At 40.1% G+C, this 27,512-nt stretch overlaps 1 protein-coding gene across 1 annotated transcript in view; it reads right to left on the minus strand.

Moving 5' to 3' along the window:
* Window positions 1-6,916: 6,916 nt before the first annotated feature.
* Window positions 6,917-27,512, minus strand: part of NFKB1 (nuclear factor kappa B subunit 1) — a 60,396-nt gene continuing 39,800 nt past the window's right edge. Inside the window, exons 14-23 of the mRNA XM_065404850.1 lie at window positions 25,448-25,589; window positions 21,828-21,942; window positions 19,244-19,445; window positions 14,649-14,818; window positions 13,574-13,676; window positions 12,179-12,303; window positions 10,766-10,832; window positions 9,195-9,367; window positions 8,841-9,018; window positions 6,917-7,095 (exon numbers count right to left, since the gene is read on the minus strand). Coding sequence (XP_065260922.1) covers window positions 6,917-7,095; window positions 8,841-9,018; window positions 9,195-9,367; window positions 10,766-10,832; window positions 12,179-12,303; window positions 13,574-13,676; window positions 14,649-14,818; window positions 19,244-19,445; window positions 21,828-21,942; window positions 25,448-25,589 — 1,454 coding nt within the window. The remainder of the gene's footprint in view (window positions 7,096-8,840; window positions 9,019-9,194; window positions 9,368-10,765; window positions 10,833-12,178; window positions 12,304-13,573; window positions 13,677-14,648; window positions 14,819-19,243; window positions 19,446-21,827; window positions 21,943-25,447; window positions 25,590-27,512) is intronic.

A 27,512-nucleotide genomic window follows, 5' to 3' on the forward strand; every position in this document is an offset into this window, starting at 1 on the left:
CCTTCCCATGACTCCAGGCTACTGCCAGCTCTGATGTCTGTGTCCTCATGTGAACGCTGTGTTTTAAATTAAACCTCTTTGACCTCTGAATGACCCCAGTGTTTCTCTGTGTCCTCATTTTACCCCGCTGAGTCCAAATTGATCCCCATTAACCTCTCCATGACCCCAGATGACCTCCAGCCCTGCTGTTTGTGACCTCGTGTGAACCCTCTGCTTTCAAATAGAAGCTCTTGAACTCTCCATGACCCCAGCCGTGATCCCTTGGGATCCTGTTGCTCCTATTCAAACATCCAGGGGGAGCATGCTTCTTGTGTGCTGATTAGAGTATGGGTGCTAATAGTGCCTGTGTTGTGGGTTTGACTCCTCATGGTGGTCACTCGGGAGGGTGGCTTTTGCTCTTTTGCCTGACTGCTATGGGAAGAGGGGGCAAAAAACGGGAAGGATATGAGCTGGCTACCTTGGAGGGAGTGGGGGAAAGTCCTTGCCCCACTATCTGGAGGGCACAGGCATCAATCCCCCTGCTGCAACAGAGCAGGCTGGAGAATGCAGGCATCCATCCTGCTGCCACTCACACGTAAAGTGAATGTTCAACCACTGGAGCTAATTCTCCAGCGCTCAGCCAGCATCCGCTGTTGCACGGCGAACAAGGGCCAGAGCCGAGCAGCTTTCAAGCCCACTATGGCTTGCTTCTTGGGAGGCAAAGTGGGGAAAAGGGTCATTGGAGATGCTCAGCCCCATGGCTGACAACAGCTTCTAAACAGAAAGAGCAAAGGGCCTGCACCCCACCCTGCCAACCTCCTGTTGTGGCTCAGGGGCTGGACTAGGTTACCTGCTGAGGTGCCTTCCAGCCCTACATTTCTATAACTGTGGTGTGATGACACTGAACAAGGGGATCCCATCAGACCTGTGTATAATCTATACAGGAAGGGCAGATTAGGTCACATGAGGGGGCGGGGGTTTACATCTGAAACTAGAGACTAGATGTAGAACTCCATATTCTGAGAGCGAATAGTAGCATTATGTCAACAGGCAAAAGGAGGTGGTGCTCCTTCTGAGCAGACTGTCAGCTTACAGTAGTGTCAGTACACCGTGATCTATGCAAGTACAGACCGATATTCTTGATCTCTCCACCTGTTTAGGAGGGGGGAAAACACAAAGTTTGAATTAGTTAACTTTACTTTCAACCCTGGTACATTTACACAAACTCTGCAGTACAGATCACAAGAGAACATGCAAAGCAAGAAGCAATTAGAAAACTAGTTTAATACATTTAATGAAATGTTACAGTAACAGAAGGTCATTATTTAGTTTGAATGGGAAACCCAGGCTAACAAAAGCATTACTCTTTTCATCTGATAAATGTCTTCTCAGATTACATCTTTGTTTCAGTAGAAGCCCTCTGTGTATCGCACTCAAGTTATGTGCTGTTGGTTGCAGCTTGGTTGGTACTTGCTCTTGACCAAATTGTGGATTCCAGAAAGAGGCAGAGGAGCCTTGATTAAAAAGCAACTAGAAGAAGGCAGACAACGTTGCTGAGGAGCATACTGGGAGAGGCTCCACAAGAGCTCTTGTAATTACTTGATGGAATGGTTAATTTAGTTTAATTTTGAATAACTTGGAAGCAGACCCATCTCCAGGATAACCTCCTTCCTACATGCTCTGCTCTCCTTCACACACCTCAAAGCTATGGACGAAGGTTTGAATTCTTAATCCAAAACAAAAATGATTCCTAAATATATTCAGATGTTTCCAGGTTCAGATAGGCCCAGTTTACACAGTATTAGAAGCAAAGATTGTAAAAACATATTAATACAATTTTGACTAATGGGAAGGAGTCAGACAGGTGATTCTGGAGAAGCGCTGTGCTGCTCACATCCCATTCCTCATCACTCAGGGATTTAAAACAACAGAATGCTGCGAATACTGAAACAGAAAATGGAAGAATTAACGTTTGCCAAACAATGCTCCACACAGGTCAAGATGTACTTCGTACACATAAATCAGGCCCTATATATCCAGAGAGAACAATCATCCGTGCACTGACATTGGATGTCTATTACAACAAGCCCATTCTCCTCCTTCAATTATTTTCACAATTCCACTCTGTTGGCTATGCAACATGTAAACTGGCCGCAGAGACAGAGAAGTAACCCTTGTCCAGATAATAAGGATCATTTCGCCTCAATTTTCATGTGGGCTGTATTGCTAAATTTACCAAAAGCTAGACACCTAAATTAAGTATTTAGATTCTTAACTTAGTGGCCTGATTTTCAGAATTTCCAAGCACTCATAATTCTCACAGTGACAGTCCACTGTCTTTCTATTTATACCATTTATATGACTAGGGTCCTACCAAGTTCATGGTCCGTTTTTGTGCATTTCATGATCACAGGATTTTAAAAATTGTAAATTTCATGATTTCAACTATTTAAATCTGAAATTTCACAGTGTTACAATTGTAGGGGTTCTGACTCAAAAAGGAGTTGGGGGGGCACTAGGTTACTGTAGGGAGGGTTGTGGTACTGCTAACCTTACTTCTGCATTGCTACTGGTGGCGGTGCTGCCTTCAGAGCTGGGCAGCTGGAGAGCGGCAGCTGCTGGCCGGGAGCTCAGTTCTGAAGGCAGAGCCACCGCCAGCAGCAGCGCAGAAGTAAGGATGGCATGGTATGGTATTGCCACCCTTACTTCTGCGCTGCTGCCTGCAGAGCTGGGCCCCCAGTCATCAGCTGCCACTCGCTGGCCACCCAGATATCTGGAGGGCAGTTCAAATCCTTAATTGATTTTATCAAAAGGCAAAGTGTGGGTTATTAATGCACCTGCATTACTTTTCTTGTTCATGTAATTAGACACCAGTTTAGGGAGAGAGTTTTTCAACTTCCACCCTTTAAAAAAACAATAAAAACAACCAGTGCCCTATCAGTATATGGCATATGGCAATGTAAACAAGAGAAAATTTTGTAAAATGTGACATGCATGTTACCCATTTGAGAAGATGGAAGGGGAAGAAAAATCAAGTTTATAGGATGAAGATGGCTTTAGCTGCAGATGTGTTTAAAATAAGAATTAATTCTACTTCACAAGGAAGTATAGTGCATTGGCATGTTGGGCTCAAATCTGGGAGCTGTAATGAGCTCACAGGACTGAGAGTATGAAGACTCAGTTTGACCCTTTGTGTTTTGTTTCCAGAATTCTTGCTACCGACACCAGCAGCACCAGTGTTTCCATACCATTTCAAGCAAAATGATTTAAATCACGGATTTTAATTATGATTTAAATCAGCAAGCAGTAAACCTTGATTGAAATAATGAATTTTAATCTTGTTTTCATTTGTACTTTTTTGTTATTTTGCTAAACAATAGTTGATACACAGTGGTTGGTAAAAATTAAAACAAATTGATCTGCAATTAAATAGAGCATTTACACTAAATTTGGTACTACTTTTTGCTAACCAGAAGGATAAACTAAAGCTATACTCATTCATTTAGCTTAACATACATTTATTCAGATTCTTAATTTTAAAATTTTTATGTTAGAAAATGGTGAATGATTTGTTTCTTATTTGTTGGATGATTAATTTTTTTTTACTTGTGATTTGTGTCAAGCTGTTTGGATGGAAACTGGAATTCAAAATAGAAATGTGCAGAAACAGCTTTTAATTCTTTTATTACTTCAGTGTGCTGGGTACATAAGAAACAAAGTTATCCAAACACATTTTGCATTTAAAACGGATTTACTAAACTAAAAAAGAATGATCTACAGTTAATGAATTGAAACGATTTTTTCTAGTCACCATGTCCTTCAAGATTTTAGGACTGTAGAATCTCATCCTCTCACACTGAGTTTTTATTCATAGATAGGAAGAGGAAAACAAACTTTTCTGCTTTTTCAACTTCCTATTCATTTCTTAACTTTGAATGAACTAGTCATTGAACTGAACTAGTTGAATAAACTCACATGAAATATACATAATCCTTGCACCTGCAGAAGAGGTTACTGCTGCCAAAAACTGGGTTAGCAGTTCAAAACACTCTGGTTGCAGATGTTTAGCCTGTGACTTGCATGATTTCATTGGTTTGACTTTCTTTGAAACTTCAGCAGCAAACATGTACTGCTTAATATTAATTTATTTTATGTAAATTATTTTACATATGCTGTCACAGGTTCAAATGTACTTTTAAATAGGTTTATTTTTAAAAAGAAAAATGCATTTAATTAAAATAAAAATCCAATTTAAATGAAAAACTCTGGTGGAATGTGCTGTCACCTGGGGGTGGGAGTTGTATCCCTGTGAAATCCCTGTAACTCTTTGTTAGTCCCTGGAAAAATCATGGAGCAGGTCTTCAAGGATCCATTTTGAAGCACTTGGAGGAGAGGAACCCCCTGGAGGAACCCCCAGGAACAGTCAACATGGATTCACCAAGGGCAAGTCATGCCTGACCAACCTGATTGCCTTCTGTGATGAGATAACTGGCTCTGTGGATATGGGGAAAGCGGTGGACATAATATATCTTGACTTTAGCAAAGCTTTTGATACGGTCTCCCACAGTATTCTTGCCAGCAAGTTAAAAAAGTAGGGATTGGATGAATGGACTATAAGGTGGATAGAAAGCTGGCTAGATCGTCGGACTCAACGGGTAGTGATCAACGGCACGATGTCTAGTTGGTAGCCGGTATCAAGCGGAGTGTCTCAAGGGTTGGTCCTGGGGCTGGTTTTGTTCAACATCTTCATTAATGATTTGGATGATGGGATGGATTGCACCCTCAGCAAGTTCGCGGATGACACTAAGCTGGGGGCAGAGGCAGATACACTGGAGGGTAGGGATAGGGTTCAAAGTGACCTAGACAAATTGGAGGACTGGGCCAAAAAAAAATCTGATGAGGTTCAACAAGGAAAGTGCAGAGTCCTGCACTTAGGACGAAAGAATCCCATGCACTGCTATAGGCTGGGGACCAACTGGCTAAGCGGCAGTTCTGCAGAAAAGGACTTGGGGATACAGTGGACGAGAAGCTGGATATGAGTCAACAGTGTGCCCTTGTTGCCAAGAAGGCTAATGGCATATTGGGCTGCATTAGTAGAAGCATTGCCAGCAGATCGAGGGAAGTGATTATTCCCCTCTATTTGGCACTGGTGAGACCACCTCTGGAGTACTGTGTCCAGTTTTGGGCCCCCGGCTATAGAAAGGATGTGGACAAATTGGAGAGAGTCCAGCAGAGGCCAACGAAAATGATTAGGGGGCTTGGGCATATGACTTACGAGGAGAGGCTGAGGGAACTGGGTTTATTTAATCTGCAGAAGAGGAGAGTGAGGGGGGATTTGATAGCAGTCTTCAACTACCTGAAGGGGGATTCCAAAAAGGATGGAGCCAGGCTGTTCTCATTGGTGTCAGATGACAGAAGAAGAAGCAATGGTCTCAAGTTGCAGTGGCGGAGGTTTAGGTTGGATATTAGGAAAAACTATTTCACTAGGAGGGTGGTGAAGCACCGAGGGTTACCGCAGGAGGTGGCGGAATCTCCATCCTTAGAGGTTTTTAAGGCCAGGCTTGACAAAGCCCTGTCTGGGATGATTTAGTTGGGGCTGATCCTGCTTTGAGCAGGGGGTTGGACTAGATGACCTCCTGAGGTCTCTTCCAACACTAATATTCTATGATTCTATGTTTTGTCCCTATTGGGGCTCTACCTCCCCATTTCCTTCTCTTCTGCTGTGGAGTCTCTGGCTTTGCAGCCCAGATGGAACTGAGTGACTGCAGGCTTGCACCTCCCTATATCCCCCTCATTCAAAGCACAAGGCACGGCTCTGCGCAGATGCGAGCCCTACTTTGCAGTGTGTGCACATCCTCCCGTGGTGCACTCTCCTTCACTGTTATTAATCAACAGGACAGACACACAAATGGGAGTAAAGAGGATTAGCATTAGAGGCCATAGTTCCAAAACCACAAACCACAGCCTGCACACGGCATCTCTGCTCAGCTATACCTCAGGCCCCTGACTTCTCAAGTAAAAATGGCCAATGCTTGAGGAGGAATTGTTTTCAGCCTCATAGCTATTTTTAATGAAAAAAAAATCACATTAATCTTGTATTATCTGCTCTCAGATCCTATAATTGAAATGGTGAACAGAGGGAAAAAAATAAAAAGACACAAATCTTTCTAAAACTCTACAAAGGGAAGTCAAAATGGTCAATGAAGAGGAAAGATTTAATTTAATTTTGTTTTTATTATAAAAGTAAAATAAAAATAAGCATTTAAAAAGCACAAATTTCCTTTGTAAAAGGACTTGATCTAAAAAGAATATTTACAATAGTAAAGTGACAAACTTTTTAAAGCTTTGAATGATTATAGGCACCAGAGTTAAATTTAAATACATTCACTGAAATATACATGATCTCTTTTTTGTAGTTTTTTTAAAATTGCAATAATGACTACTTTGAGAAAACCACAATTTGTCTTTAACCTCAGGGGAATCCTTTTAACAGTTGTATGAGCTCCCCTTTCCATGTAGCTGTGCTGTAAAACTGGGGAATGGGTTGCTAGAAGATGCATCCTCTGATTGCTCTGTGTGCAGTACATCTTTTATGAACGGTGAGTTGGTGTTCAACATTATCAAGAAGTAGCAACGTCCATCCCATTCAGAAAATTCTGGCAACCAGAAAAGCTCATTCAGTTACATCATCCAGTTCCATGCACTATGCAGCACTGGTTACTGGTTCTGGTAACACTATACTGCTTGTAAATGAACAAAATAAAGATACTTAAGAAACAAAGAAAGAAGCAATGTTCATGAGTCATGTTTTCAAATCTTGAACACTTCAGACAGGTATTTTCCAGTGCACTTTTGGTTGTAAGATCACTTCTGCTGGAGAGAATTATACAGGCATAATTTTAACTGTTATTTTGGTTAATTGCATGTTACTAACTGGTTACATTTTGCCTTGAACTGAGCCTTCTTGTCCATATCCCAGGGCCATTTTGCTAAGTGTTATCGATGACTTGCTGTTAAGGGACTCAGAATAAGTGAAGCTAAGTCTGCGGAAGGAGGTCTCCACGCCACTATCGCACATGCTTTCATTGTCTTGCAATTTTACATTATAAAGTTCACCTGAGAAAGAAAACAGAAAAGAATACACATTTGTTTTTCATCCTGCACTAAAAACATTATAAGCCATGTGAAATATACTCCAATAGACAAAGGCACTTGTAAAGCACAATCAAAATACTGCAATTTTTGGGTTCAGTACTGCAGTAGGAAAGTGTTGGTTGTTTTTGCTCAGGAACTGACCAAAGCCTACTTACTTTGATGCCCTTCTATCACACTATGCTGATTGAGTCTGCAGGGTCGTTTAGTGGCCAAAAATGGGTATCAATGGTGGGAGGATGGATAGGGTTAGACACCTGGTATTTAAGTGTGATGCCATGCATAATAACTAGCAGCCATATTGATCCATAAAAGTTACTACTATCCTCTCACTGGTAATGCCCATAGGAGTGTGCTCAGTACCAGGATAAAGGCATTCTGGATCTTAGAAGTATAAACTGTTGCTGAACTATAGTGTCCAGGTTGAGGTCTCTTTGCTATTAAGACAACTTTCCACGAAAGAACAAAGGATGGATTGTCAAAGTACTTAAATAATTTGCATCTAGTTAAGGTGAGTATAAAATCTGAAAAGTTCAGCGACAGCTGCCATCCGTGCAAGATCTACAAAGGAATAACTGATTGTTATGTGAGCTGTGTCTCCTCAGTTGAAGGTGCTTATGGCACAGAGACCCATCATCTTTATAAAGCTGGCAACAAAGGGCTTGATGCGATTGAAACAGATCATTCAGCACATTTTGGAATTTTTAAGATCTTAAATTACTAACTCTTTAAAACACATTTTCAAATCAATGAATAAGGAGTGGCTTATTATTGTGGCTAAGTGGCAAAGCTCTTTCACTGGTGGTGCTGCCAATTTAGATTTGACATTGTAATCTTCAGGAACATAGATAGAATAATACCTAGTTTTTACATAGCATATACATAGGCATGCAGTCTAAACTGAATGGCACTATAAAATTTAAACTAGCAATGGTGATGGAAGTGAAACCTGACTGGTTTATCTTGTGTCTCAGTATATACTGTACGTGGGCTACAGAGGCAGTGTTAGTCAATGAATAAGGCACTAGTCTGGGTGTCAGAAAACTTGGGTTTTATTCCTTGTTCTGAAACTGACTCACTATGTGACGATAGAAAATTCATTTACCTCCATGCCTCTGTTTCCCTATTGATAAGATGGGGATAAATGGCATTACCCACCTCCATACAGCATTTAAAATCTGTAGATGACCAGTGCTGTAAAATTGGCAACTATTTAAATTGTAATATCAAGCTGTATAGCCTAACTACTTTGATGAGCAGTTAATGAGGCCAAAACACTTAAGTCCAATCAAGATAATAGGAAAAACTAGTAAAAGAAAACGGAGGGGTTTTGTACAAACCCAGGGGAGGCTGGACAATGACGTGACAGAGCAGATGTTCAATCATGGGCAAATGAGATTGACTAGGCCCTTGCTGCTGGCAAGGATGAATTAATACCTATGACGTGGCAAATATCTATTTTTAGAAAATAGACTATAATAACTCTTGCCCTGAGTCATTGCTATGTGCTCAACTTCCATTCATCTCCCCTCACTATTAGGCCTGGCAAGTGTAAAATGAGAAACCCTTACATATTTTAATACTTCCCAGACAGGCAACTGAATAGGGCTGTTCTGTGCAAAGGCAGCTGGATTGAAATGTATCAGAACCACATGAAACTTGCTGGAAAACACTTTTCAAAACACATTATCTATGCCTATCTATTTTACCCGTCTCTTCTTTGGTGGAGAAGGCAGATGGTGACGATGGCGGAGCCTTCACAGCATTATCCTCATTGCTAGACTGGTTTAATGGGATGGAGAGCACTTTCTGAATTATTTCAATTGCTTCTGTGTAATCCATTAGTCTCAAGGCATCGACCAACTCTTTCACTGTACCACCAGAAACCTATGACAAAAGAGAAAGGAAAATAATATACATATCACTGTGGCAGATTTGTTACAAAATAAAGGGTGGCATCATCTATCCATGCAGGAGGACAACATTATCGAGGGCAGCTGCATGTGTCACATATGACCTTGTGTTCCCTTGGTCCTTTAGAACATCTTTTAAAAAAGAGTTACCTCATAGTTATCCAGCAGAGTTTTGGCTGGGGTAGGACTCAACCTGAAGGCATTACTAAGTATTCCCAGACCCAATTTTTGTGCCAGTGTACACCAGTTTTTGTTTGGATCTGGTACTTCTAGTAACTTGTAAAGCTGCTGCTTGGAGTCTTCATTCAATTTTTTCATATCTCCTGGTGAAACAGAAATAAACCAAGTTTATTATATGCATAAACCATGCACCTATTTATGAAATCACAGTCACATTTTTGCCCCTAAGCAGAGGCAAACCGTTTAATTAAAAAGTGATTGGTAGACATGAAAGTATTTACTCAATATATTTACTCACACTGTAGCATAACAGTGAGCATGTGGACTATGTCTTGTCGTAATTCCAAAGTCAGAAATAACATATCACTATAAAAATAACCATATTTATTCTACTAGCAGTCGCACTTCCGATGTATGGCTTGTGACGCTGGCAGACCAGGTGCCAGCTCTTGCCAACGGTTTAGGCATCAGCTGAGCACTGGAAACCAGTTTGCTTCACCTTTGGGTTAGTATGGTTAAGACAGGTATTGCACTTATAACAATGTGCTTAGATATTATGGATTGCCTGTAAGTTGCTGAATGCATTAATCTCACTTATAACATCCTTATTACATGCTACAAAGTAATATTTAATTTTTTGCTTTATGACTGTAAAAAATGTTTGCTCTGAAACTATAAACCCCGTCAGGAGGGACTGTCTTCTAACCATCAAGAAGGCCTATCAAAACTATATGGGCCATTGTGGGACATCACAATACAAAGATTTTGTTAATTGCCCCTTCTCACCCAAGAAAAGGCTACGTACAAAAGGACTCATCCCATCAGCTTGAATTCTGGAAGAAGGAAATAAAAATAACTGACAAGAAAATTTTTCATCTCTCTTTTGCTGTTTGGACTCTCACAGAGCTGGAGCTATGAAACAAAAGCAGAGATCCCCAGGGTCAACCTGGGTTAGCCCTGAAAGACATTCAGAGCTGACAGATTACTACAACTCCATCATCTTTTAAAACCATAGACATATACATTTGCCTTTTTTAACCTTGTAATAACTATCTCATTTCTTTTTCCTAGTTAATAAATCTTTAGTTAATTTATCACAGGATTGGCTACAAGCATTGTCTTTGGTGAGAGATCTAAGGTACAATTTGACCTGGGTCAAAGTGACAGGTAAGTGACAGGTCTCTTGCAACTGTAAGTAACCTGAATATTTTGTGATCTTCAGTGTATAGCAACCAGCTATCAATAAGTCCAGCTTGCCTGGTAAGACTGTTATAGTGCTTCAGGAGTTTACATTTGTTACTAGGTTGGTGAAATCTAATTCTAGAACATGCAACCAGTTTGGAGTCTCTGTCCTGCTTCTTGACAGTCTGCCCTGAGGTTGGCACTCAAGGTCGTCAGCCACTCCAGATAGCATGACATGGCTATTCCTATTCTATTATTTATATTGCAAGCTGTTCCTCCTCTATGTTCTGAGCATATTGTCAGTACTCATCAATTAATAAATGGGTATTATTGGAGCTTTTCTTTTTTAAATACTCTACCTTGCATCAGTAAGTCATCAGAAGCCAACTTTGATTCATAGGGTTTGCCATTTAATATGTCAAATACCTGTAGTGTGGGAAAAGAATTAGCCATTAATATCAATATTTGCAAGAAACTTGGTCTTTATCCTGCATCTCATCATATCCAACCCTAATGTTTACACTGCTCTATATTCTCCATACTTTATGTATTAATAGATCAGCAGCCATATTTCTTTCTTGTTGTAGGGTCAGCAGAACTAAAAGTGCTGCAGAGGAGTAGTGCCTCTGCCCAAGTGGGAAATGGAGAGAGATTGCCTTCTGTTGCCCTTTAAGTAACTCCTCTGGCAAAAACCAACTGTTCCCAAGGTCCAGAGATTCTTTAAGGGACATGGAAAATCCTCCAAGCAAGGAGCACAGTAACCTGCACCCGAGAAAACTAATAATTTAAAACAAAAATTGTGCATCAAATTTTCAAACGTGGCTGCCTAAAGTTAGGCTCCTAAACCCATATTTAAGCACCTGAACAAGGTGGCTAGATTATCAGAGGTGCTGAGTATCTACACCTCCCACTGAGGTCACAGGGTCTGTCTAAATGCAATCAGGAGGTATGACTGCATTGTAGACAATCACACCCTGTGACTGTGCTGTAAGAACACCCAAAGAAAACTACAGGTGCTCATCACATCTGAAACATCAGGCCCACTCATGCAGTTACCAAAATACAGATTTAGGGGCCTCATTTAAGGGAGCCAAGTTTGAAAATCTGGGGGTTATCTAAAGTTTTTAAATGGGATACTATAAAGTGTGAGCATGAAGAACTCATGACAAAAATACCCATGAAAGGTGCCCCATACAGATACTAGGGATAGATCCTGATGGACTGTTGCCCTGAAAAGGATTCATGATGAATTGGAATACACAATCCTTTCAGCCAAATTCTGTGTATTCTGTGTATCTGAATTGTGTATTCTGTTTTTTCATCCTGAAGTCTCAAGCATGACCTTTCAAGAGTTTGCAGTCTACTAATATTCTTACTGGCTGAAGCCCACTTAACCTAATTTGTCCTTTTCCTAACCCCTTCCAAGACAACAGAGATCGCTCCAGCCACAGTGACTGCACAGCCGCCTGCATCAGTTCAGCAGTGACAAGTTACCCAAGACTCCTCATGAAGCAATGCTCTTCAAAAAACAGAACCAAAAGCACTGCAGTGGTGGATGCATTCAGTGAGTTGTGCCAAGAGCTGTGATTTGTGAAAACAGTGCAGTTCCTTGGATTTTCATAGTGAACAAGGTCTTCAATGAATGAATGACTGCAGAAATGTGCCACTGGTTGTCAATCATGTACCTTCCTCTTCACATTAAACTAAAAGAAAGGGTTTGTGGGTTTTTTTGTGTTTGTCCAAATAACTCATAAACCACACAGATCACTTGCCTCCCAACTGGAGGCCATATCCAAAGGTGTCGTTCCAGGTACGATTCCTTCATCTTCACTGTCTTTGTCTCTCACATCTTCTATGTCAAACAATGGCTCAAAGTTCTCAATGTGAGGATTTGCACCTGGAGAATTACAGAGCACAGTTATAACAACTAAAGGCTTTCCAAAGACTTCACTACATTGGATCATACTCAACGATGCCAGCTTATGCCGTATTTGGGAGTCGGGGGGGGGGGGGAGAGGTCTCATTACACATCCTTGTACAAAAGACAATATCATGGGTTCATTTTACTTGAACAATTTGTCTCCAGATTTTAAATAGAAAATGTGCTATTTCATATACTGTTGATGAACTGATATAAGCAAAATAAATAAATATATTTTATACAAGCATATAACACCAAAGAGCATTTTTCACCTTCAAAATACTTTTGCAAATATGAACTAAAAAAGTTAAGCCTCACAACATACCTGTGAGGTAAGAATTATCCCTGCTATACAGTGGGGAAAAATGGAGGCAGAAAGGTTAAACACTTTGTCCAAGGCCACAGAAGGAGTCATGATCACATCAGAACTGGGATAGGAACTTGGGAGTTCCTGGCTTCCAAATCATGAGCTCAGATCATGAAAAATAAATGTGTCTATGGTGAATTGTGATATAGGATGTCTCACTACAGACTATCAGACAGAAAAATCAAAGGATGGTAGGCAGTGAGTGCTATCTTGCTCTTGAATTAACAGGGAGGTTTGGATTTTTATCCCAAAAGACAGATACAGCTGTAACACTAGCCTTGCTAGAGATCTGAGGTGAGGCAGAGAGAAATAGAGAATGTCCCACTGAACATCATAGTTTAAATTGAAAGGTGCAAAAATCAAAACTGGATAAGAATCCTCATCACCGAAAGTGTGCCATTCTCCAGGCTGTTCGGAGGATAAGAGATGGTGGTGAGATTTCAGTGATCTCTCTCTTTTTCCCCCTAAAGCATTCCAGCAGCAAACTAATGTAACACTGAACCATTCAGGGAAAAGTCTCTTCCGATACAGGAAGCTACAAACAAAACACAGCTCAGAACCTTATATGAGATTATTTGCTTGTGAGATTCAGCCCATTTCCCATCCCAAGTACAATCATCATCATAATTTAGCCAGCAGATAGATGTAAAGAGCCACACAGTTAACAACCCCCCTTCTACCCCATAGAATTAGTTCCTCATATCTCTAACTCATCGGATTTCTACTGTCCGAAAGGGTGGGAGGGGTTCACTCATTAATGAGTCCCTTGTGCCCAACAGAGAAGGCTCCAAGCTTCAAATCTAAATTCTCAATTAGCAATAATTGACATTTTCATTCAAGTAGAAATATTCTCTCCACAATACTTCCAACCCCTCATACCTGCTGCTTTGAGAAGAGCGGTCAGTTTTGCAGACCCCCTTCCAGCTGCTATGTGAAGTGGAGTTGTCCCATCGTATGTAGTACTGTCAACATCTGCATCACCCTAAAATTTTATTGAGGGAGGAAATAAAAAAGTAACGCTACCTGGGTAGAGAATACAGCTGCAGCCTCATGTCTGCATAAACACTGAAACCATGTAAATAAGCACCTCTATCCTTATGCACATAAACCCTTTAATCATGCCCTGAACAAAAGGAGTTGGAAAAATATAATGAACAAATTACTTCTCTGTATACATGAAGAGATGGTGTTTAGGTGCTCAGATATTAGGCACAGTAAATAATCCAAGAAGGATCAGATAGATATTAAAGGTTATTAAAAAGCCTAAATTTTGCAACCAATGTGATATTAGTGATGAAGCACTGGAATGGGTTACCTAGGGAAGTGGTGGAATCTCATCCTTAGAGGTTTTTAAGGCCTGGCTTGACAAAGCCCTGGCTGGCATGATTTAGTTGGGGTTGGTCCTGCTTTCAGCAGGGGGTGGGACTAGATGATCTCCTGAGGTCTCTTCCAACCCTAATCTTCTGTGATTCTATGATATTTCTATTATGGGTCCAAACCAGTGTCCACTGAAATCAACTGGAATTTTGCTCTTGAATGGAAGCAGGATATGACTGAGTATATATGTATGGGTGTACACGCACACACACAAAGTATGTTCTCTGTCTTGTTTATCTGCTTATGCCCCAACCCTACAAAGATGATGTGCTTAACTTTACACTTGTGAGTAATTCCATTAGATTCAATAGGATTATTCACAGTACACGTTAAGCATGTGCACATGTCTTTGCAGGATCAGGATCTTGGACTGTAAATTCCTCAGGCACTGCACCAAGCTCACTATCAGTGCTACACAAACAAACTATTACTGTTCATTATTACAGTGTTTGTTTGCCATTCTACCAACCAGGGTAAGCAACAAAATCATGAAGCTCTTAGGAATTTATCATAAAGCTTTCTTAAATAGCAAAGAGAAATGAACTACAAAAAACAATTATGCCCACACGGCACTCACCTCAAGGAGAAGGCAGCCTGCCAAAGAGATGTTCTCTTGTTCGACAGCCAGATGCAACGCAGTTCGCCCGGACTTTTGTTCCTGAGCATTGACGTCAGCTCCAGCAGCAATCATCTGTCTGAGACAAGGCATGCTATTTGCCATCACTGCCATGTGAATCACATTGAGACCTACAGAACAAAATACACATGAACACTGACAAATATGGAAACATAGTGGTAATAACTTTTTATAACACTGCATCTGAATACATATAAAATGAATCTATATGAAATATGTTTTGTTATTCTCTCTCTCTCCTGTGTGTGTGAGAGAGAGAAAAAGCAAGAGTGGAAAATTGTGAGCAGTGAACATAGCTATGAACAGCACTAGTACAAAGTTTATCCATCTTTGTAATATGTATTAAAAATTAGAATGTAAGAACATAAGAATGGCCATACTGGGTCAGACCAATGGTCCATCTTGCCCAGTACCCTGTCCGCCAGATTCTTCAGATGGAATGAACATAACAGGGAAATTTATCGAGTGATCCATCCCCTGTCATCCAGCTCCCGCTTCTGGCAATCAGAGGTTTAGGGACACCCATAGTATGGGGTTGTGTCCCAGACCATCTTGGCTAATAGCCATTGATGGAACTATCCTCCATGAACTTATCTAATTCTTTTTTAACCCAGTTAAACTTTTGGCCTTCACAACATCCCATGGCAAGGAGTTCCACAGGTGGACTGGGCGCTGTGTGAAGAAGTATTTCCTTTTGTTCCTTTTAAACCAGCTGCCTATTAATTTCATTGGGTGACCCCTTGTTCCTGTGATATGTAAACAACACTTTCTTATTCACTTTCTTCACACCCATCACGATTTTATAGACCTGTATCATATCCCCTCTTAGTTGTCTCTTTTCCAAGCTGAAAAGACCCAGTCTTATTAATCTCTCCTCACATGGAAGCTGTTCCATGCCCCTAATGATTTTTATTGTCCCTTTATGCACTTTTTGCAATTCTAATTTATCTTTTTAGACATGGGGTGACTAGAATTGCATGCAGTATTAAAGGCGTGGACGTATCATGGATTTATATTGTGGCATTATGATATCTGCTGTCTTACTATCTATCCCTTTCCTAATGGTTTCTAACATTCTGTTAGCTAAGCAGATGTTTTCAGAGAACTACCCAAAACGACTCCAAGATCTCTTTCTTGAGCAGTAACAGCTAATTTAGACTTCATAATTTTGTATGTTTACTTGGGATTACGTTTTCCAATGTACATTACTTTGCATTTATCAACACTGAATTTCATCTGCCATTTAGTTGTCCAGTCACCCAGCTTTGTGAGATCCCTTTGTATCTCTTCACAGTCTGCTTTGGACTTAACTATCTTGAATAATTTTGTGTCATCAACAATCTTTGGCACATGACTATTTACCACATTTTCCAGATCATTTATGAGTATGTTGAACAGTACTGGTTCCAGTACAGACCTTTGGGGGAGCCCACTATTTACCTCTCTCCACCAGGAAAACTGGCAGTTTATTCCTACCTGATGTTTCCTATCTTTCAATCAGTTACTGATCCATGAGAGGACCTTTCCTCTTATCCCATGGCTGCCTACTTTGCTCAAGAGTCTTTGGTAAGGGACTTTGTCAAAGGCTTTCTGAAAGTTCACGTACCCTATACACTCAATCACCCTTCTCCATATGTTTGGTGACCCCCTTAAAGAATTCTAATAGATTGATGTTGCATGATTTCCCTATACAAAAACCATGTTGACTCTTCTCCACGTACCATGTTCATCTATGTGTCTGATAATTCTTTTCTTTACTATAGTCACAAATAATTTGCCTGGTACTGAAGTTAGGCTTACCAGTCTGTAATTGCCAGGATTGCCTCTAGAGACTTTTTAAAAAAATCGGCATTACATTAGCTATCCTCCAGTCATCTGGTACAAAGGGTGATTTAAATGATGGGTTATATACCACAGTTAGTAGTTCTGTAATTGCATATTTGAGTTCCTTCAGAACTCTTGGGTGAATACCATCTGGTCCTAGTGATTTATTACTGTTTAATTTATCAATTTGTTCCAAAACCTCCTGTATTGACATCTCAATCTGGGGCAGTTCTTTAGATCTGTCACCTAAAAAAAGAATGACTCAGATGTGGGAATCTCTATCACATCCTCTGCAGTGAAGACTGATGCAAAGAATTCATTTAGCTACTCTGCAATGGCCTTGTCTTCCTTGAGTGCTCTTTTAGTACCTTGATTGTCCAGTGGCCCTCCTGACTGTTTGGCAGACTTTCTGTTTCTGATGTACTTAAACAAAATTTGTGCTATAAATTTGTGTGTCTTCTGTTAGTTGCTCTTCAAATTCTTTTTTGGCTTGCCTAATTACAACGTTACATTTAACTCGCCAGATTTTATGTTCCTTTATATTTTCCTCAATAGGATTTGACTTCCAATGTTCAAAAGATGCCTTTCTTTCTCCAACTGTCTCTTTTACTCTGTTGTTTAGCCGTGGTGGCATTTTTTTGGTCCACTTACTGTTTGTTTTTTTTAATTTGGGGTATACCTATAGTTTGAGCCTCTATTGTGATGTTTTTTAAAAGTTCCCATGCAGCTTGCAGGCATTTCACTCTTGTGACTGTTCCTTTTAATTTCTGTTTAATTGGCCTCCTCATTTTTGTGTAGTTGCCCTTTTTGAAGTTAAATGCTACTGTGGTGGGTTTCTTTGGTATTTCCCCCCTACAAGGATGTTGCATTTAACTACACTATAGTTGTCACTACGGAGAGGTTCACTTATAGTCACCTCTTGACCAGATCCTGTGCGCCACTTAGGACTAAATCAAGAATTGTCTCTCCCCACTTATGGGTTCCAAAACTAGCTGCTCCAAGAAGCAATCATTAATGGTGTCTAGAATGGTGCCACTTTTAAAAACCTTTAATAGGAATGCACATGTTAAAAATACATTTTCTGTGTATTATAAAGAACAGTGACTCTCTTTAATCCCTTCCAAAGAAAAAAGAAATAAACTAGTTAAAGCAATAAGATTCTAATATCCTAAAGATAAAATATAATGGAAATTTGAACTGATAATAAAATGATCTTTCAACCTGTGGAACTCCTTGCCTGAGGAGGTTATGAAGGCTAGGACTATAACAGGGTTTAAAAGAGAACTGGATAAATTCATGGAGATTAAGTCCATTAATGGCTATTAGCCAGGATTGGTAAGGAATGGTGTCCCTAGCCTCTGTTTGTCAGGCAGGATGGCAGGAGAGAGATCACTTGATCATTACCTGTTAGGTTCACTCCCTCTGGGGCACCTGACATTGGCCACTATCGGCAGACAGGATACTGGGCTGGATGGACCTTTGGTCTGACCCAGTATGGCCGTTCTTATGTTCTTAAAAGGCCTGGACAATGGCTTGTCTTTATAAAACCTGGACCTTAGTCTCCTGTAATATTTAATGTATCAGATATCATACATTATGCCATAACAACTAGGGCCCCCTAAATTTCTATAGCCCAGTGCCATGTATTCCATTAATCCAGATTGTCCATAAACTCTTAGGTGTAGCAACAGTTATTCTAATGTCAGTTCATTGTCACTACTGAAGAGTACAATGAAATTTTATATCTACATCCCATCCTGAGGTTAAATGTTCCAAGTCAATATAGGGATAGTTGAAATCCCCCATTATTACTAGGTTTTCTGTTTTTGTAACCTCTCTATTCTCCCTGAGCATTTCACAATCACAGTCACCATTCTGGTCAGGTGGTTGGTAGTATATTCCTACTGCTATACTCTTATTATTCAAGCATGGGATTTCTATCCATAGAGATTCTATGGTACGGTTTGATTTATTTAAGATTTTTACTATTTTTGACTATGCTTTCTTTCACATAGAGTGCCCCGGTCCCTACCAGTACAACCTACTCTGTCATTCCTATATATTTGGTACTCTGGTATTACTATGTCCCATTGATTACCATCATTCTACCAAGTTTCTGTGATGCCTGTTATATAAATATCCTCATTTAATAACAGGCATTCAAGTTCACCCATCTTACTATTTAGACTTCTTGAATTTGTATAGAACAACTTATACAATTTGTTAACATTTAATTTTCTGCCTTCATGTGATGTAATTGAATGGGACTTCTTTTTGTTTGACTGTTTCTCTTCAGTTCCTACCTGTACTTCATCAACTTCTACCGTCTCCTCTTTACTAGGATACAGAGTATCCTCTTTAATAAATCCTTCCCTAAGGGATGTGTCTGTCTCAACCGTGTGCTCCTTCATACCTGTCGGCTTTCCCCAGCCCTTAGTTTAAAAACTCCTCTATGATTTTTTAAATTTTACATGCCAGCAATCTGGTTCTGTTTTGGTTTAGGTGGAGCCCATCCTTCCTATATAGGCTCCTTCTTTCCCAAAAGGTTCTCCAGTTCCTACTAAACCTAAATCCCTCCTCCAAACACCATAATCTCCCTGAACATTGAGACCCTGCAATTCTGTCTAACTGGCCCTGCATGTGGAACTGGAAGCATAATTAATATGCTTGTCCAAGAGATAATACGAAAAATCGCTGTGATCCTTCCGTACCTTCCCCATTTGAATGGTTGATCATTGGAGATGTCTTCTCATGCTTAAGGAGTATATTTAAAATCTTGTCATCTCCTTCTTTGGCAGCTAGATGCAAGATAGAATTGCCATGTCGATCCAGAAGGCTGACATCAGCTCCAGCCCTTAGCAAGTCCTCTACCACATCTGCCTGCTTTGTGATAACTGCCAAGTGCAATGGTGCCTAGAAAAGGGAGGGAGAAGTAACCACAAGAAAGTGAGCAACATATATGTCATTTTCATAGAAGCCTCTTAAAAATTACTCACAGTGATCCATAATTTTAATGTTTTATTCTTACACAAAAAGCTACTACGATCATTGAAATACTAGATGCAAACTAGTATATATTTCCTTCCACTGAACTGTGAACATGATTCATACTTGTACTTAAAGGACATAAAATCCCCATAGCCCAGTATGAGCATTCAGATTAAGTGCCTGATCATTCATTTCTCAGGCTCTCAAAACTCCCAGTGAAGTCAATGGGAGCTTTGTGTGTGCAAGGACTGGGTTCTAAGAGGCAAATCCACTTCCTATTGTCCAGACCAAGTAGTCGAGCTTTTAGGGAGTTGCACAGGGTGGAGGACTGAGGAAATGAAAGGATCCACGTGGAAGTGGATTCTCTGGCCTAAAACCAATCCCTGTGCTTGCCTGGACCCAAAAAGACCTGAGTTCTGTGTCACACAGGGAGTATAAACCCAAATCCAGCCTTCCCATCTGTAGCTGAACCACTCTGCTGATTCCATTCCTAGGAAAAACTCCATGGTGATGTCCCCTAAATCCTTTAAAATGACTAGGCATATTAAATGTAAATCTGCTGTTTTCTTTTTAAAAACTGACAAAGCACAGAAGAATGTTGCATTTACATAATGTCTGTCTAGGTAGATGATGTAATTTGCATGTTCTCCATTAGTATGACAATGCTACCAGCTGCAACCCCAACATTAGACTTCAAGGCTTTTACTGCCTCTAACTAAGATTTGTGTTCATACTTCAACAGGAGGGACTGTATACTGCAGCAGTGACATTCTGGTGGTAAACAGCATCATGCTTAACCTTTTTTACAGATATTATTGTATTTGTACAGTGAGTCTTCTTACTGTGAGGGAAATCAGATTCTTAGCCTTTAAAAAATATAAAATATAATATCATATAATACAAAAGCAAAATCTAGCCCAAATCCAATTTCATATTCTGATTACTATATTAAGGAATATACTCAACTATGCATAAAAAATGATTAATTCCATCCCAAGAGTCTAGTGATAATGTAAACTACAGGGGTGAGGCTACAGTTGTTTGTGAATGTCACCAGAATCATCAGTACAGAAACACCGTCTGGAGTTGTTAGTTATTTCTGGAGCACATGTATGAATCCATTTCTAATATATTTATATTGTCATGAAGTCCCAGCCCATACTGTAGATTTAAAGTATTTCACCCTCTCCAGCTTTTGGTTTACAAAATACCCACTCTAAGGAGACTTTGAAGGTTTAAATAGGGATTGTTGTAGATGCTAAGAACCTGATACCTACTACTGTCTTGTTCCTTGTATAGCCATTCTACCTGTAGAAAGGGAGTGGGTGTAAAACACTATCAAGCCAGAATTCTCCACTCATTTACACCAATGTTAGACTCACTTTACACCAGTGAAAATAACTACAAAAGGCACAAGACAGTGAAAAATCAAGCCCTTTGGGCTTATCTAAATAGGGAAAAATCAGACCTGAAACGCTTTACTGGTGCAGCTCTGAGCGGTTAGATAAAACAGTAACAAAGCCTTGTCTGCTCTTCTTTCTTGCTACCATTGGTGCACCTCTACCAGGGGAGTATTATGTGTTTTTCCTAGCAGGCATAGACCTTTTGTGTTTATAGTAGGGGATATGGAAACATACCCTTTATAGGAGGATTTCCACAGTTCTTTCTAGAACATGTCTGGGCTGGGGATGTGAAAGTTTCAGGCTCATGCTTCCAGGACCTAACAATTCTTCTCTAAATGAAGAGAGTATGGGGTTAAGCATCTCTCTTTTTGCACATGTGAACCAGGAAAGGAAAGGGGAATCTCTGAGCTTTATTTCTGGGTGCTGATATTGACTTGAAGTGGCTACTTTAAAGTGCATTATTTGTTACACATGCCCCCTTCTGCCTATACGTGACCCAGCAACTGATCCGCCAGCCTGAAGGAGCATGGCATTTGAAAGCTCAAAACATGTTGACAAGGTTGGCACACCACGATTGATACCACTAGTTTAGTAACAGAGAAGCCTGGTAAAAAGAGACTGAACAGAAAACACGATAAATGGCATAAAATATGGGTTCTGTTCTACAATAAACACATATTCCGTAACAATGCTTGAAGTTACACATATGCACCAATAAGAGTATGCACGCTCTGTTACCACCTTTCAGTCCGTCATTGTGTCCCACCGTCTATGAATTTTTGAACTGTTTGCATTATAGTTTTACTTGGGTTTTGTGTGATAGATAAAAGGAAAAAATAAGTTGCAGAAAATTTCTGTTACCAGTTGAATGATTAACATCACTTATCACTGCATTCTGGCATACCTGATAAAGGTCATTTCTCATATTGATGATGTCATCAGAATTAAAATCCAGCACCACTTCTAAGAGGTTTCTCACCAGCTCAGAATGAAGGTGGATAATTGCTAAGTGAAGGACACTGAAATGAAACCAAACAAAACCAAGTTCACTTTAATTGCAGAAATCAAACAATTTTTAATAAGGTTCTGATCCAATTCCCATTGACAACAACAGGTGTTTTTCCATTTATTGTCCTGACAGCTCAATTGGGCTCTAAGGTCCAGATCCTCAAAGGTATTAGGATTCCCATTGATTTCAGTGGAAATGAGGTTTCACATCTGAAATCCAAGGCTTAAATACCTGCCTTAGTGCACAAAATAGAGTGGTATTTAAAAGACAGTGTATTGTATAAAGAAGATTATTCCCTCCCTCTTTAAACTTTTCAATCAATAACCTAGTTGTTAATTTTAATTCAAAATTAGCACAGAACCAGTGTGGGGAATGTGACGGCATGAGTGTAAATGTGACTCCTACTCCAAATCTAGTATTATTTATAGCAAGCTTTGGATCATAGAGACACTGATTTACAGTGTGTTAAAAAGCCTGGAATATTTTAGAACAGTGGTGGGCAACCTGCGGCTCACGGGCCGGAGGTTGCCCACCACTGTTTTAGAAGCATAAAGCACATGAAAAGTTTCACACTTTCAGAACTTGCATACAGAATTTCCACAGGATTCTGTGTAACTAAAGCAGATTTTCCCATGGGGATTTCCCCAACTTTGTCATTTTTTCTTGTCTTCATTTTCATAAAGAAGGTGACTAAGGACCCCCCAGACTCAAACTTAGCTGGAGATGTCACGCCCAAGGGAAAAACCCTTTAATATGTAAGTGACCACACAAGACAAGACCACTCAGTCTATTATAACTCCATTTTCTACTCTCTTCCCAAGTCCCAGCTCTCTCGACATTGTAACAGCATCAAAGAAGTACAATCCTATCACCCAAACTGTAAAATACCTTAAACAGCCCCTCCGTTCATTTCCAGATTCAGTTCAAAACTGTCGTCCTTGTTTTGAAACACTGCCTGGACTTGCTCTGGTCTAATTTCTGAACCTCTCTTCTGTGGCTGACTCTCAGGTTTTACTGTGTCTCTTGCAATATATAAAATATTACTTAAGTCCCCAGCTCCTGAAGTCATTCTAATAAGGGCAAATCTGAGCTTTAATTAAAAACAAAGTTTCTCGCCCTCATGGTTGTGGAGGAAAGTTTGAAACAGTGACTGTAGTGCACCCAAAAAGTTCAGAAATCAGAAGGTAAATACCCCCTCCCCAGATGTACTATTTAAAGCCAATCTCATGATTTGGGGGGGGGGGGGGCTGGCTCATTAATTTAGAACATTTGGGGTTGGCAATACTGTGCTACTTCTTCCCTTTCTTTCTCCACTTGTCTAGCACTGGCCTCCTCTTACAGTCTCGCCACTCCTATACAAGAGCTGCCTCCTCTGCAGCTCTTCCCAAATGGAACAGACTTCTTATAACACTGACAGTCTGCCTACATTCATATCTCAAACATACTGCTTCTCCTTTGCCCTTCATTCCTTATTTCTCTTTCCTTCTCCTAATATTATTATTCTACCCTGTAACTGTAATTAGCTCTGTAAAGAATTGTTGAATATATATTCCGTGAAAAATCCACTAATTCATTGAATGGTCTAATAAGGTGGGCAGCTTTAATAATGTATCTTTTGGCACTACAGTGCGAGGCACAAGGTCACAAGGCCACCAGATATCCAGGGAATTGTGGGTATTCAGTACAATTGTCTTTCTTGAAGTGTGTTACTGAATTTATTAAAGGAGTTTTTATTTTTATCTCAGAATTCAAATTCAAAATATTTAAAAAAAATTAGGGTCATTTAAAGATACTTTCATCAGTTACATATTTTTATTAAAGGCAATCAGATTTGTTATCAGATTTTAGTAGAAAGACGATGGGCATTGATCCTCGAGTCTGTAGTTCTGTGCTGTAAAACAACTCTTGCAAGAAAGCTGGCAGCCACAATCAAGAGTTTGCTATTTTATTTGATATTTCTGAAGTGTGTATATGAACTGAGCACTCAGGAAAGGAACTAGGTCTCAAGATCCCGGAGACTGAAATCTACTATTTATCCCCATGACAGCTACAGCATGGGGGCAGCAGTGTAAGCTCCCACGTCATGGGTCACAATCTTGATCCAGAAGGACTGCCTCTAGGTAGTTTATTTTCCATGGATCATTCAGTTCTTTGCCTTTGCTGAAACTGTCAATAAGTTAACTGGGAACTGGACTGAGACTAACAACTCATTTCATCCAGAAAATTTATCACCAAAAGTTCTAACAATTTTATTGCTGGTTCCTGCTCATTCTTATTCCTGTTGTCTTCAAAACAGAAATTGGATTGCCCAAAATTGGGCAAGCCAAGTGCTTTAAAATAAACCACTGTCTCTAATAATAAATTAGGTATCATTTTGAAACACTTAATGTTCCTTGCTTTTTCAGTAATCTGAAATCCATTTTCACAGAAACTGGAACAAAAACAGCAGCCTTCCACTAGGTTATCAAAACACTTGATAGTATGTATTTGTCAAGTGTAATTTCTCATGTGGCAGCTACAGAATGTCAGCTCTGAACAGCTTCTACAGTGTGTTACGCTTCAATTTAGAGGAAATCACCAGCCCAAGCCCATCATGCCATTTAAAATACAGTCATCCTTTGAAAAGTTGCAGTGGAAACATGGTAATTTCTTATTCAGTAGATTTGCTCTTGGCCTGTATTCAGAGTTGCATCTACTGAATTTAGTTTTGAAAAAGTAGGTTTCTCACTACATTTTATTCCTTTTAGCACTGCGGAGTCAATGCAACTGAGGAGGAGTGAATTGGATTCTACTTTGGCTCACACATGATCAAACAGGATTGCTAAATAAGTTCCGACTACAGAGCCAGATTCTGTTGCCACTTACATCTGTGCAACCGCTGAAGGCAATGGGACTGTACGGGTATAAGCGAGGGCAAAATTTAGGTCTACAGAATTTTTACTACTGGTGATCAGGGGAATAAACTGAGAAAATTGTGTGTGGTCTCACTGAGAGACAATCAGCATGGAACCCCATGATATTATTTCTACAAAGTCACTTTTCATTGAACAACAAACTGCACTTTAAGCTCCACTTTAGAATATGGGATTAAATGGAGTGCAGGGTGTTGTGTGGGCCCTCTGCACTGAGCTGGATTTCACCCTCAGTGCCCACAGTGAAGGGTCATGCATAATAAGAATAGTCCTTTGTGCCTTAGTGATTTAAAGCCAAGAATCTCAAGGTGCTTTACAAACACGAATTAACTGGATTGGTAATAATAAATACTGTGCTACATGAATTTATTGTAATGAATGACATCCTTGGAGATGTAATGAGGGAAGACTCTAAAAGTTGAGGCGATGGGCAGGTAGGGATGTGATGGTGAAAAATATTTATCTGATTAGTAAACTCCTACCGCAATGATCCATGACTGCCCCCAAGAGCTGATGACAAGAATGAGCTGATCACACTCCTGTGGAATAAGGGACAGAACTGTTCAACTCAATAAATCCAGGCCTCACCCAGTAGTGACTTACTTGTCACCATTTTCATCCTGGACGGCAGTAAGATGTCTCTGAACAGCTAGTAGCATCTTCACATCACCAGTTACAGCATAGTCAAAAAGAGCATTGGCATGACGTTTAGCAAGCTGCATTGCCTTCTCCAGGAACAGATCATCTGCAACACAAATCATTGCGTTCATCAGAGTTACAAAGTATCTCAGTGCAATGTCCAGATATAACACAACAGGTGTGGGGCTTGTAACAGGCTGGCAGTGTTTTCCTGAAGCACTTCACACCATTCAGCAGGTGTTGATTCTGCCTGGGGAATGTTAAGCGCATACTGTTAAGTACATTCTGCTGACTCACAGAGGCTCCTACAGCTAATTACCACATATAGATGTAAAGATGGAGGTAGTGGCTCTCTAGAAAGATGAACTAGTGTATGGGCTGAATAGTCAGGGGAGAGGAATCCTAGGAGCAACCACATCTGGGGAGAAGACTTGAGCTGCACTCTGTAAAGGGGGTAAATTTGAACTATGCATACTAGTGGATTATATTTGAGAGCAGTTTGGGAAGAGAGCCTGCTCACAGAACTTTGAAATACTTCATGTTTCTGTGGTTCATTCTCAGCATCTCAAATTGCTCTACAAACATTAATAAATGTAGCCTCACGACACATCACCTTCATAGTTTAAATGAGGAAACTGAGGCAAAGGAAGGTTAACTGATGTCAAAGGTCACACAGAAAATCTGTGGTAGAGCCAAGAATCAAGCTCATGTCTCAACGGCCAGTCCTGTACCTTAACCGCAAGATTATACCATCTTTCCTCCTCTCATAAATACATCAAAGAGAATTTTTAAATTAAACAACATCTTCAGATTAGAGTCAAAGCAACATAACCACAGCAATTTCAATTACCCAATACACTACAGGGAAAAAAAAGGAAAGAAAGATTTGCGTATGTCATCAGTGGAACCAAGTCACAAACTGCTGACCAAATAAAATCCACAGCTCCAATTCAATGGGAATATGGGGAAGAGGGTGAGGCGAGATGAACTTTCAAACCACATTTACCATTCTGGAGAGGACTGTCAATTGTACCAGACAGTCTATATTCCTAACCGTTCTGAAGTGAGATTTCATGGGACCTTGTAATAAATTAGTATGAGCAAGCAAGGAAAACAGTAGTTGCCAGCTAAAACACACACGTGTACATTGAGGAAAGGAATTCAGGACCTTTTGCTATGTAAAAAATAACACTGTAATGCTTGGAATAAAAGGGACTCTTCAATTGTGGTCAGTATTAATGCCTGTGTTCTTTTTGTAGGTCATGCTCTAGGGGTTACATAATTATAAAATCTGTCTGGGGATTGGTCCTGCTTTGAGCAGGGGGTTGGACTAGATTACCTCCTGAGGTCCCTTCCAACCCTGATATTCTATGATTCTGTGATACCCGAGTCAGGCTGACATTCCAACTAGCTGAGGACAGTGGGTCCTGTAGACACATCATTAGCCCGACAATTATAACTTATTACTATCTCTCAGCACTAAAGAACAGATTTAGTGTCTAATGCTAACGCAATCAACACACAACATGTGTGTCAAGATAGGGCACCACAAGCAACATGGTCTCTTTCTCATCAAACTCTGTTCCAGATTTTTGTATAAGCAGGACACTAAACCTCATTGGTTTGTCATAATGAGCTCTGGGAAAAGGCCTACTACATTGTCACCGGAATAAGAGAAGATACATTTCCTTTAAACCCAGTTGTCAAAACTGTGCAGATTACATTCAATGGGTGCACTTCACAGACCCAATTCTTCTGCATATATTCTTCACACAAATTGGAGTCCCTGTTTCTCTCCTTTTTATTTTGGTATAATTGATAAAGAAATAATCATCAGCTTCCTGATGTGCTGTCTATTACTCAACCATTAGATTCAACAATCCAAGCCCTTCCTTTCATTGGAAACAGACAGACAACATCACGCCCTCACACAAGTGCACACCCATCAATTACTAGTTTTGTTTCCTGAACTAACCCAGGAGTTGACTCTCAGAGCCAGCAAGCAGCAATTTCTCTCAAGGGAACCACA

The sequence above is a fragment of the Emys orbicularis genome, chromosome 5 (assembly GCF_028017835.1).
Source record: "Emys orbicularis isolate rEmyOrb1 chromosome 5, rEmyOrb1.hap1, whole genome shotgun sequence".
Classification (NCBI taxonomy): domain Eukaryota; kingdom Metazoa; phylum Chordata; order Testudines; family Emydidae; genus Emys; species Emys orbicularis.